This window comes from Sus scrofa, chromosome 17, assembly GCF_000003025.6.
Source record: "Sus scrofa isolate TJ Tabasco breed Duroc chromosome 17, Sscrofa11.1, whole genome shotgun sequence".
In the NCBI taxonomy this organism is placed as follows: Eukaryota; Metazoa; Chordata; class Mammalia; order Artiodactyla; family Suidae; genus Sus; species Sus scrofa.
In genome coordinates this window covers 50,441,795-50,455,086 of record NC_010459.5, presented here as the reverse complement: position 1 = coordinate 50,455,086, position 13,292 = coordinate 50,441,795, and the positions used below count along the sequence as shown (strand labels likewise).

The following is a 13,292-nucleotide window of genomic DNA, read 5'->3' as shown; positions in this document are numbered from 1 at the left end:
TTGATCCTGGGCCATGCTGCTTCCCGAGTGGTCGCCGGCTGCGGAACTAGGGCAGGAAGGGAGGCTGAGAGGTGGGAGCCACCTCGGCTGACATCCCCCCTGCCGCGTGTCCCTGTGTCCCTCAGGGTCGGGGCGGGGAGGGGTGGTCCGCACCTCTTAGGCCCCCTGGCCCAGCCGTCCGTCCGCACATCTCAGAGCATCAGCCTTCCCACGGTGACCGGTCTCCCATGGGCTCTGTCCTTGTCTTGCAGAAGGACAAGTTCTGCGTGTACGAGGAGTATTGCAGCAACCACGAGAAGGCCCTGCGGCTGCTTGTGGAGCTGAACAAGATCCCCACCGTGCGAGCCTTCCTTTTGGTGAGTTCACTCTTTTCCGCCTGCCCCTCCCTCCGTCTCTGCCTCAGCGGTGCTGCCTGATCCCCTCCTCGCTCGCCAGTCTGTACAGCAGGGCTGGCAAACGTTTTCTCTAAAGGGCCAGATGGTGACTCTCTTTTTGCCTCTGTGTGTCATTTAGCCTCTGTCACGATGACTCTACTCTGTTGCTCTAGCATGAAGACAGCCCTAAACAATATGTCAGAACCAAGCATGGTTGTATTCCAATAAAACTTTATTTACAAAAGCATGCACAGAGGGTGAGATTGGCCCAAGGACCAATTCCTGGTCCAAAGTAATGATCCTGATTAGACTGGGAACAAGAGTAGTAATAATTGTATTATTAGGATTATTGTAAGTGAAAGAAAGTCTAGTTAAAATTGGCCTAAGGGGAAAAAGAAAGTTTCATTGGTTCACTTTTCTGCAAAGTTTAAGACCTGGGAGAGCTTCACAAACAGTAGAATCTGGGTGTTTGAATGATGTCATCAGGAGTGTGTCTCTTGACTCTGCTTTTCTTGCCTTGACTCCATTCCCAGCCAGGATCTCCCCACATGCTGGCACCGTGGCCTCCAGCAGCTCCACGCTTATACCCCTCATAGCCAAACAACTCCGGGATAAAGAGGGCTCCTCCTTTCTAATAGTAACAGCAAAAATCCTGGGTCTGATGCTCATTGGTTTAGCTGGACTTAAGACCGTATCCCTGAACCAATGGCTGTAGACAGAAGGGTTAGTTGGTGCTCTGATTGGTCACTTCTGGAGCTGGAAGTTGAGGTCAACTCCGCCCATCCTACAGGCCCTGAGGGTGAGGAGGATCCCTAGAGAACAGTTGGTTTGCACTTGTGGGAGTAAGTTGGGAGTAGACATCGGTCAGGCAAAACCATAGACATGCCTGATGGTCTTCCCTAGAACTGCACGGTTCACGTTGTATGAAACAGGTTCTCATCTGTCATCTTCTCGGAGCTTTAGCAGCCACTGTCTGTTGTGTATGAGTGGACATATACAGCTGTCTGCTTTACAGACCACCCAAATAACAGTGGTTTGAATAAAGCACACATTTATTTCTTTCTCATGTTAACAGCGTGGATGTGGACAGTCTGGGGCTGGTCTGGGGGCCTCGTGTCAGGGGCCAGTGCCTTAGTGTGTGTCTGCATTGACACGGCCTAAGACAGTTTCTCACCACTTCCACATTCCAGGTCGTGGGATGCAGGAAGAGTGAGCCTGCCCTTCTCCTTTTAAGAGCACAGGCAGAAGCTGCACGTGGCTCTTTGGCTCACATTTCATTGGCCAGAACTTAGTCACATGGCCACACCCAGCTGCAAGGGATGCTGGGTAGTATAGGCCTTATTCTGGGCAGCATGTGCCCTGCTGAAAATTCTGTTGCTGTGGAAGAAGAATACATTAGGGGACACTACCTAACCTTTGCCACAGTTGGTTTTAATGACTCCAGTATATTAAGTGACTTCCTAGGAGTATGTCCTTGAAAAGTGAAATCTTGGTCTTATGTCTCTAGATTTCCTGATCATTCAGTCGCAGACCAGCTCCCTTCCCCGTCCCCATTACTGTTTTATTTCCCAGTGGCACATAGCAAAGTGGAACAGTTAACTGACATGGCATAAGAAGTCTTAACCGTCTGCCCAGACCTAAACTATATAATACAATTCTTTTTAGGGCCGCACCCGTGGCATATGGAGGTTCCCAGGCTAGGGGTCGAATTGGAGCTGCAGCTGCTGGCCTGCAATCACAGCCGCAGCAGCTGGATCTGAACCACATCTATGATCTGTGCCACAGCTTGTAGCAACCCTGGATCTTTAACCCACTGAGTGAGGCCAGGGACTGAACCCACATCCTCACGGAGGCAATATCTGGTCCTTAACCCACTGAGCCACAATAGGAACCCCATAATACAGGTTTTTTTTTGGGGGGGGTTTGTTTGTTTTTGTTTTTTGTTTTGTTTTTTTAGGGCCGTAGCTGCAGCATATGGAGGTTCCCAGTCTAGGGGTCAAATTGGAGCTATAGCTGCCGGCCTACACCATACCCACAGCAACACGGGATCAGAGCCTCGTCTGCGACCTGCACCACAGCTCATGGCTCATAATACAGTTCTTAATGGCACATTCTCCAATTGAATGTTTTTAGGATTTTGATTCCAAATGTATGTTTCTTGCGCTAGTGGGTTCATGCTGCCTGGCCCAGGTCCAGTGAGCATCTGAGGCAGGGCAGACTGGCCAACCCATCTCCACTTCTGTCACACGCAACTTAAGCGTGTGGGATGGATGCTTTTTGTTGCTGGTATCTGCATCTTTCCATTTCTGTTTTTTTTTTTTTTTTCCAGTTATATTTGCAGGAGTCTGGGCACAAAGCAAAGATAAGTCAGGTAGTGTCAGGCCACACACACGGCCATGTTTCTGTGATTGGCCTGGGACTTTGAAGCCAGCACCGCTCTGGGGTCTGTGCTCCCTGACTCCCCTCTTCTGGGCTCAGCTGCATCTTGGGAAGCCAGAAGAGGCCAAGAAGGTGTTTGCAGGGTGTGGGGAGGAAGGGCCATGCTTTTTCCTTTTTCCTCCCTCCCGCTCCTGTAGTTTTCCACGTGGGCCAAACCACCCTTGCCCTGGCAGCAGCTGGGCTGGGCCAGATGGGGCAGGGGGAGGATGTGTGGGGTGCCAGCACATACACCATCTGTCTCCCTCCTTGCTGGCATCACCCAGCTTCTGGCCACCTGCAGAAGAGCTGTCTCCAGTCTATTATGGGATGTTAAGGCATTGGGAGCAGACACAATCTGGCTTTCCATTCATGACGTACTGTACACTAGCTGAGAGATGAGGGGGCCTTCGTCTTCCTGTGCCTCCATTTCTTTCTGTAAAATGGGCTAGTCGATTCATTTATTCGTTCAGCTTCATTTTGAGTACCTGGTCCTGAGGTAGGGGTCATTCTAAGTACTGGGGATACAACAGTGACCAAGGCAAGAAAAGTCCCTGCTCTCATGGATGGCCATTCTCGTAGGGGTGACTTCCATGATATGTTACATGGCCTTAAGTTCTCTGCAGGAAGTAAGTAAGTTAACGGTAGTGTTTTGAGGGAGTTTGGGTGGTGGCTGCTATTTTCGATTGTTCTTCGGAAAAGCAGCGTCTTAGGTGACATTGAAGCAGACACCTAAGGATAAAGTTAAGAGAGAGAACCAGAGAGTATCTGGAGGGAAAACATGCCAGGTAGGGGAAGTGCAAGTGCAAAGGCCCTGAGGTACATGTGTGTTTGAGGAGTAGGAAGAAGGCCCAGGTGGCTGGATTGGAGGTTGAAGAGGGGAAGTAGAAGAATACGGGGTCAGGAAGATTGAAGGAGGGCCGTCATTAAAAAGTCATTTAACAAAGGCTGGAGAGGGAGTGGGAAAAAGGGAGCCCTCCTACACTGTTGGTGGGAATGTAAACTGGTACAACTGCTATGGAAAACAGTGTGGAGGCGCCTTAGAAAACTAAATATAGAACTACCATATGGGAGTTCCCGTCATGGTGCAGTGGAAACGAATCCGACTAGGAACCATGAGGTTGAGGGTTTGATCCCTGGCCTCGCTCAGTGGGTTAAGGATCTGGTGTTGCTGTGAGCTGTAGTGTAGGTCACAGACAAGGCTCAGATCCCTAGTTGCTGTGGCTCTGGTGTAGACCGGCAGCAACAGCTCCGATTAGACCCCTAGCCTGGGAACCTCCATATGCCGTGGGTATGGCCCTAAAAGGACAAAAGAAAAAAAAAAAAGAAGAAGAACTACCATGTAATCCAGCGGTCTCACCCTGGGCACATAACTGGAAAAAAACTCTAATTCAATAAGACACATGGAGTTCCCATGGTGATGTAGTGGAAATGAATTGGACTAGGAACCATGAGTTTGCGGGTTCAATCCCTGGCCTTGCAAAGTGGGTTAAGGATCCAGCATTGCCGTGAGCTATGGTGTAGGTCGAAGATGTGGCTCGGATCTGGCATTGCTGTGGCTCTGGCGTGTGCCAGCGGCTGTAGCTCCGATTAGATCCCTAGCCTGGGAACCTCCATATGCTGCAGGTGTGGCCCTAAAAAAAAAAAAAAAGATACATGCAAAGTTCCCTTGTAGCTCAGCGGGTTGAGTACCTGACATGGTTTCCGTGAGGATGCAGGTTTGATTCCTTGCCTTGCTCAGCAAGTTAAGGATCTGGTGTTGCTGCAAGCTGTGACAATAGGTTGCAGATGGGGCTCAGATCCAGTGTTGCCATGGCTGTGGCACAGGCCTGTAGCTACAGCTCCAATTTGACTCCTAGCCTGGGAAATTCCATATGCTGCAGGTGTGGCCTTAAAAAAAAGGGATGTATGTACCCCTGTGTTCCTAGCTGCACTGTTCACAGTAGCTAAAACATGGAAACAACCTAAATGTCCATCGACGGATGAATGGACTAAGAAGATTGGTATGTATGTAAAATGGAATACTACTCAGCCATAAAAAGAATGAAATAATGCCATTTTCAGCAATGTGATTACAAATAGAAATTATCATACTAAGTGAAATAAGTCAGAAAGAGGAAAGATATAATATCACTTATATGTGGAATCTGAAATATGGCACAAGTGAACCTTTCCACAAAACAAAAATAGACCCACAGACAAGGAGAATAGACTTGTGGTTGCCAAGAGGGAGGGGGTGGGATGGACTGGGTGTTTGGGGTTGGTGGATGCAAATTATTACATTTAGAAAGGGTAGACAATAGGGTCCTACTGCACAGCACAGGAACTACATCTGATCTCCTGGGATAGACCATGACAGAAAATAATATAAAAGAAGAATGCGTATAGCGTGTGTATATGTGTGTGTGTGTGTGTCCCTTTGCTGTATAGAAATTGGCACAATATTGTAAATCAACTATACTTTTATTTTTTAAAAATGCCCCCCCCAAAAAAAAGGAAGACTGAAAGAGGCCAGATAGGGAAGGTGCAGTTAGACAATGGAAAGAATCTGAGGTTTCTAGAAAGCTTGTTTATGGCACTGTGGCATACTTGCAGTGAATGTACTCACAGCGTGACGAATAGTCACACATGTGTGAATGGGACCACCCCCGAGATCAGGACTTAGGACACTTCTGTCACTCCAGAAGGTTCCTTTGTGTCCTTTCCCCATCATGCCCTTGGCAGCCAGAGCTAACCCCTATGCTGCCTTCTCCCACTAAAGGTGAGTGTTGCCTGTTCTAGAAGGTTTCACGAGTGGAATCACACAGGAGGCTTTGGGTGTCTGCCTTCCTTTGCTCCACATGATGTCTGTGAAAGTCGTCCAGGTTGGAGCATGTGGCAGTCCTTTCAATAGAATATTCAGTTTTAGTCTGAGTGGGCTGGCAAACCCTGGGGTGGTTTGGGCAGAGGAATGACGTGAACTAATTTGCATCTTCAAAGACTCCCCTTGGCTGCGAGAGGGTAGAAGCAAGGGGACCAGGGCGGGGGCTTGTGTGAGTTTCTGGTGGCAGCGGTGACAATGGCTACAAACTGGGTGGCTTCAAACAAAATGTATTCTCTCCCAGTTCTGAGGCTGAAGTCTGAAATCAAGGTGCTGGCAGGGTTCTGCTCCCGCTGCAGGCTCCGGGGAAGGAGCTTGCCTCTCCGCCTCCCACTTTGGTTTTCTTTTATTTGCTCAGGTTTTCTCTTGCCTTGTGGCATCCGTTCTGTGAATTAGGATGATTTCAAGAGAGTTCTCCAGTCTCCACCTCCCCTTCACACAGCTGCCTCTCTGTGTCCTGTCCTCTTCTTAGGCGGACACAGAGCCAGCTGTTTAGGGCACGCTCATCCAGGTTGACCTCATCTTAATTTAATTATGTCTGCAAAGACCCTGTTTCCACATTAAGGTGGCATTCTGAGATTCCAGGTGGGCATGGCATGTGGGGGACGCTATTCACCCCACGCCGGGGCTGTTGCAACGGTCCAGGTGGGAGATGATGGTGGTGAGAACGGGGCTCGTGGGGGGGGGGCAGTGGTTTGAGAGGTGGCTGGAATCGCGTAGAGTTTGATTGTCCCTCTGACACGATTTGCCGTGTGGTTGACTTTGGGGTCTTAATGAACGAACGAGAAGCATCAAAGATGACTCCGGCGTTTGAGGCCCAAACAGCTGGTAGCATGAAGGTATGGTTTCCTGAAGTGGCGAAGGCCGGGATAGGAGCAACTATGAGAGGTAAAGAAAAAAATTCCCTTTTGGATGTGTGAGGTTCAAGAGGCTTGTTAGATACCCAGGTGGGGACTTGGACCTAGAATCAGGGGTATGAGTCTGGGGTTTCGGAAAGGCAGGGGCCGGGCTGGAGGCGTACAGCTGAGCGTTTCTGCGTTGAGAGTCTGATGAGGTCGGCGGGGGCGTGAGCCAGGATGGAAGGGGGGACCTCGGACCACGTGGGCATGGCTGCCATCCAGAGGCTGGGAAGATGCTGAGGATGACGTGTCCCCTGAACCAGTTCTGCGAATTAGGATGATTTCAAGAGAGGATCCTTAAAAGTTTTTCCCAAAGTGCCCGGAGTGTAATTGTCTTAGAATAATGGATAGCTTTGTGTATACCTGCTCTTTTTTGGGGGGTGAAGTGGAGTTGGTGGCTGTGACAGTCCTGTGAAAATTTCTTGGACCTGGACAGAGACAGGCCTTTCTCCCGCCAAGCCCTGGGGGCATCTGGAAAGCACTCCCCACTCCTGGGCTCCCCTCTCTCTGCCCGGAGCTGACATCACCAGAGCAGCTTGTGGGGAGCGCAGGCTCCGAAGACAAAGGCCTGAGTGTGAACAGTGTGGGGCTTGGCATCTCCCAGCTGCTGCAGCCCCAATCCCCCATCTGTGCCAGGGGTAGACGTGGAGCTGGGAGCCATGCAGCTCCTGCCAGAGCAGGGACCTGGGGTCCCTGGGACTTGGCTTCACGGACTCAGTCCCTGAGAGCCAGGAGACATAGCTCTGAGACTTGGGCTAGTGCTTCTGGCTCTGAGGGCCAGTTTGCCCATCCAGAATAGGGATCTTGCTTATTTAGGGCTGCAAGGTTAGGTGAAGCATGAGGCATAGTGCCTTAGGCATGGTCATAAGCATATGGTAAGCGCTCTGTGGTCTTGTTTTGCCTTGACTATAAGCAGGGAATTTGTCTGCTTTGTTGGGCAGTTCCCCAGTGCTTGGAACTGTGCCCAGCACATAGTAAGCACATAGTGTATATTTGTAGGATGAATGCATGACTGAAAGAATGAATGATAAGGTGAGAATCCCTTTCCCCAAGAGTCCTCTTCCATTTCCAGTTTGCTGTTACGGTGTTGAGGAGGAAGGCTGAGACCCCATCATTGCTGGATGTGCCGGCAGTTTGTTCATTCATTTGTTCATTCATTCATTCATACATACACTGGGCACATAGTGAGCTTTAGGGACCCAGTGAAGGGCATGGTGGGAGACCATAGCCGTGTAATTTGGTACATTCCTTTCCCATACGTGATTTTCTGTTTTACTACCCAAAGGCTCTCCATAGACAATGCCTAGTTTTGTTTGTGTGTCTTTAAAAGCTTTACATAAAAGGGTTCATATTATACCCATCTTTTTTTTTTTTTTGGTCTTTTTGACTTTTAGGGCCACACCAGCCGCATATGGAGGTTCCCAGGCTAGGGGTCCAATTGGAACTGTAGCCGCCAGCCTACGCCAGAGCCACAGCAACGTGGGACACGAGCCTCGTCTGTGATCTACACCACAGCTCATGGCAATGCTGGATCCTCAACCCACTGAGCGAGGCTGGGGATCGAACCCATGTCCTCACAAATGCTAGTCGGGTTCACTAACCGCTGAGCCACGACAGGAACTCCCCTTTCGTTTTCTTTTTTTTTCAATTAAGAGCATGTCTTTGATCCATGTTGCTATCCATAGCTTTAGTTTTCCCATTTTCACTACTGTGTAGTGTACCATGGTGTGAATCTGCTGCAAACGTATTTTTCATTCTCCAATTGACGGATACTTAGGTGGTGTTCCATTTTTTGCTGTTCCAAACAAGGGCAGGGTTGAGTGTCCATGTTCCTGTAGCCTGGCATGCATGTGTGGGTTTCTGTAGACTGAGAGTTGGCAGACTTTTCTATCAAAGGCCAGAGAGTAAATATTTTAGGTTTTGCGATTGTAGGTCTCTGTTACAACTGCTTCGCTCTGCTGATAGAGCTTGGATGCAGCTATAGACAATATGTGAACCAATCAGTATGACTGTGTTCCAATACAAATTTAATTACCAAAATAGGAAGTAGGAGAATTTGGCCCGTGGGCCATAATTTGCCACCCTCTGATCTAGACTTTGTGCTGGGTTGTAGAATACACACATTTGTATCTCTTTTAGGTGGTGGTTTTTCCAGTGTGATTGTCTGTAGCTGCATTTTGAGAGTGTTTCCCCAGATTGTTTGAGAGTTGACAAATTCCTTTGCCGTCCTTGGTGAGTTTTAACGAAGGTCTCCTGTCCCTTTGCAGAGCTGCATGCTCCTGGGCGGCCGGAAGACCACGGACATCCCTCTGGAGGGCTACCTGTTGTCTCCCATCCAGAGGATCTGCAAGTACCCCCTCCTCCTCAAGGTGAGATGTTCCCCCTGTTCCTTTCCCTGATTTTGAAGTGACGGAAAACCCAGCTTTGCCTGGCTTAAATAATGAAACTTGTTAGTTCAGGGAGCTGAGAACTAGAGACAGCATTGGCTTTGGGCTGGGCTGCCTCCAGACAAGGACTCTGCCTCTTGTTCTCTTGTTCAATTCTGCTGCCCACCATTCAGCTTTGCTTTCAGCATGGTAGCAGATGGCTGTAGTTACTGTGGCCTTGTACCCTCTCAAGTTCAAAGACAGTGGGGAAAGGAGTTCCCATCGTGCCTCACTGGTAACAAACCCGACTAGTATCTATGAGGATGCAGGTTTGATCCCTGGCCTTGCTCAGTGGGCTAAGGATCCAGTGTTACCGTGAGCTATGGTGTAGACCGGCAGCTAGAGTTCCAATTTGATCCCTAGCCTGAGAACTTCCATATGCTGTGGGTATGGCCTTAAAAAGACAAATAAATAAATACCACCAAAAAAACCCCAAAACAAAACAGAAACAAAACTCAAAACAACAACAACAACAAAAAAAAAACCCAACAAGAGGACAGTGGGGAAAGAGTGAGCCTCTCTTCCAGTAGCTCTGACAAAAGTCCTGAGGGTCACCAGGCTTTGGCCATCTGTTGCTAGAAGAATGTGATATCAGGAATGGTTTGGGCCTGAGTCATGTGCTTTTTAACTTGAATCAATTATAAGAAGCCTTTGCTTGGGTATTTATCCTCCTCCCATATGCTTGGGCTTGGGCTCAACCCTTGATCCAATTGCTATGAGCTGGGTACTGTTGTGCTCTGATTGGCTGAGTTGCTCCAGGGCCAGTGACTAGGGCAGTGTTGTGTTCTGATTGGCTGAGACTGCAGTCAGGTGCTCCACCCCCGAACCAATCACCCTGAGCAAGGGAGCTCTGATTGGCACAGACTTGTGTCATGTGATCCAACCTCTAACCAATCATGGGGTTCCCTAGGGCAAAAGTCCCGTGATGGAGAAAGAGGTACCCACCTCACCAGAATCTGGGTTGTGTGTGGAAGAGGGGTAAGGGAGCAGATGCTGGGTGGACAAAGCAGAGCCATCTATGCAGCTGTTTCCTCTTTCCCGCCCAGCCCCCTTTGACTTAGTCTTGGTCAGACAGCCCAAAGGAAGATGTGCTGCTTGCCTGGGGCCCCAAATCTTGATTCTCAGCTTCAGAGTCAGCTTCTGGGCAGATCCCCAACTTGGGGTTGGCTCTGCTGCCATCCACTGCTTTCAGCCCAGGGTTTTCAGCCCTTGGAGATGGTGGCTGTGGTCCTGAGGCCACTCTGGCTCCGTCCTGAAGTCCTTGCATCTGACAGCTATTCCCTGGGGTCCCTGCTGGTAGATTAATTTGGCTGATGGTGCCTCATTCTCATACCTGCTCAGTGGGGCCACGTGCATCACTGCTCCATGAACTGGAAGGGAGAGAGGAGGAGAAAAATACTAGGGGGTTTTTGAACTTACCTTTCTGCAAGCCTGTGAGTTGGATCATTCCCTTTTGGATGCCATCAGCTCTGCCTATGAACACAGACCTTTAGCGTGTGTAGCCATGGGTGGTGGGACCCCAGTCTCCCTGTGCCTCCTCCGACCTGCTGCTTGTTTATCCCTCCCAGGGATCTGCAAGAACCATCTACAGTTGTTCTTGCAGCTGCTTTGATCCCCAAACAGGTGCCAGAAATGCCATACGTGGCTCAGCCCTTCACCTTGGTGCCACAGCTTCAGGTGGAACTTGTAAATTGGTAACCCGTAGACTGCAGAGGACCTGCAGAGGTGCTTTATTTGCTTTGTTTGGTGTGTTCTTCAAACTTGAATTGGTTGCTGGCATTAAAGAGGTTGTATTCTGTCATGGTTTAGGACAGAGGTTGGCAAAACTGTGGCCTGTGAGCCAGATCCAGCCCATGGGCTATTTTTGTAAAATAGCTAAGAATGGTGTTTACATTTTTTAAAAGGATTGTTAAAAAAAGCCCCCAAAACAAAGAAGAATATGTGACAGAGGCCGGATGTGGCTAGTGAAGCTTAACATATTTACAGCCTGGCCCTTTACAGAAAAAAATTTGCTGACCCCTGGATTAGAGCCAGGCTTTGCAGTCACAGGCTGTCTGGGTTGAATTCTAGCTCTATCATTTACTGGCTGTGTGACCTTGGGAAAGTCACTTCCTCGTGCCTCAGTTGCTCATCTGTAATACAGTGTCTATATGAATAGTACTGATAGGATTGATGATTAAACATTTATTTACTTAATTCTTAGAGCAACCTGATGAGGTAGGCACTGTGATCGACCCACTTTTAGAGATAAGAGGCACAGAGAAAGGAAGTGGCCTGTTTAAGGCCATGCATTAGGTAAGCAGGAGGAACCATGATTGAATCTGGTTAGTCTGATTCTAGAGCTCTGCCCCCAGCTGCACTGCATGTTGAGAAGCACTTGGAGAATTAAGTTGCCGAAGTGCTTGGGTGTTGGGGATGCGCCCTCCTCAGTTCTCCAGCTGGGTCCCTGGGAAGGTGGGGGGCCTTGTGTGTTGTGGCTCCGTGGCTGGTCTGCACCTTCTCTCCTGGGGTTCAAAGCCTTGAATATCTGACCCATTAGGAGAACCGCAAGCTACAGCCCCAGAACCTAGTCAAGGTTCCCTTGGCTTTAACGCTTTGGTTTGGATCTTGGGAAGGTCTGGGATCCCAGGAGTGGCCACTTGGAATGGCATTTTCTGTAATGTATTTGAACAACCGGTGGGGTTGGACCCCTGTGTGTCCTGCTAGGCTCTAAGCTCTCGATTTGAGGTCCAGGTACTTCTGAGGCCTGCTCAGCCCCAGGGGCTGCAGTCTGGTCCCATGGGATTCCTGGACTCTGGATTCCCAGGAGAGCAGAGAGAAGGACAGGACCGGTTGGCAGCTGGTAGAGGAGTAACTGCCCACAGGAAACAGTGAGGAAGCACAGCTGTGGGTTTCCCTCCAGACCAAAGGGCTGTTTACAGGGCCCATTTCCTCAGACTCCAGCTGTGTTTATCTGGGGCTCAGGGAGCTCTGGGGACCCGCCAGCAGGGCTTGAGATTCCTGTGGGGACATGCCATGCTCCCCGTCCAGCAGAATTGCTCAGAGTGTCCTGGCCTTTGGCACCTACAGCTGGAACGTTTGCATCAGAAAACAGCTGGGATGGAGGGGAACTCTTCCTGCCCCTCCTGAGTTCCGCTTCTGTCACGTTTTCCAATGGTTCTCCAAAGATGATCCCCTGAGCTTGGGGCAGCTGAGCCCCAGCCCTCTGTCCTGCCCCCGCTCCCTCCCGTTCTGAGGCCCTTGCAGATGTCCCCGAGGCCTTCTGAGCCCCCTTGTTTCAGATGAACTTGGAATCGAGTAGGCGAACCGGGTCGAGGAGCCTGCGTGGGAAGGGGGAAAGAGGCGAGAATGAAAGCCTCTTTGGGAACAGCCCCAGAAGCTCAACTTGAACGTGGCCTAAGAATAGCCAGAACATTCTATTTCAGCTTCAGCCCAGGCCTGGGATAGACAGTTGGCATTTTCAGGCTCTGTTGAGTTTTCCATCAACGTTTCCAAGAAAGTGATTCAGATTTGGGGTGATGCCCCCAGGGCTCACATGGCAGGTGCCCGAGGGGAGACCCACTGTCACTGACCCTATCAGTTGTTGCCTGGGGATGAGCGGATCTCACTGGCACACAGAGCTTCCAGTCTCAGGCTGGACCCACAAGGGCCTGGTACATAACAGAAGAGGGTTGAGGCCGGTGGGGCCAAACCCAGGGGGCACATCTGTGTGAAGGTGGCAGCTGCCACTCCAGTCCCCTTTTCCCTTAGTGTCCCGCCTCTCTGACCCTTCTTCTCGGTCTCCTTTGCAGGTTCCTCACCTTCTAGACCTCCAGGTGTAGGTGGGCCCCAGGCCTCAGTCCATGGGCCTTTTTCCTGTATAGACTTGCACCTGCAATGGCCTCATCCACTCTCTGGCATTTTTTTTTTTAAGTATATTTAAAAGTTGTGCAACCATCACCACAATAATTTTAGAACATTCTCATCCCCCAAAGAAACTCTGGATCCACGAGCAGTCACTTCCCTTTTCCCTCCCCACCCCGGCAAGTACTCAGCTACTTTCCGTCTCTGTGAACTTGCTGACTCTGGACAGTTCTAGGTGAAATCACATAAAAATAGCCTTTTGTGTCTGGCTTCTTTCACTTAGCGGAGTGCTTTCAGGGTTCATCCCCGTTGTAGGATACATCACAACTTCATTCATTTTCGTGGCTGAGTAATTAATATTCCATTGCGCGGGGTTAGCACGTTTTCTTTATCCTTTCTTCAGTGGATGGGCCCTTGGGTTGTTGCCACTTTGCGGTGGTAATGAGTTGTGCTGCTATGAACAGCCACTCAGAAG

General features: G+C 49.8%; 1 protein-coding gene across 1 annotated transcript in view; it reads left to right on the top strand.

The window, feature by feature from the left end:
* PREX1 (phosphatidylinositol-3,4,5-trisphosphate dependent Rac exchange factor 1) overlaps window positions 1-13,292 on the top strand; it is a 198,130-nt gene that overhangs the window by 95,316 nt on the left and 89,522 nt on the right. The window contains 2 exon segments of the mRNA XM_021078040.1: window positions 252-356; window positions 8,816-8,917. Of these exon segments, the coding sequence (XP_020933699.1) occupies window positions 252-356; window positions 8,816-8,917 (207 nt within the window).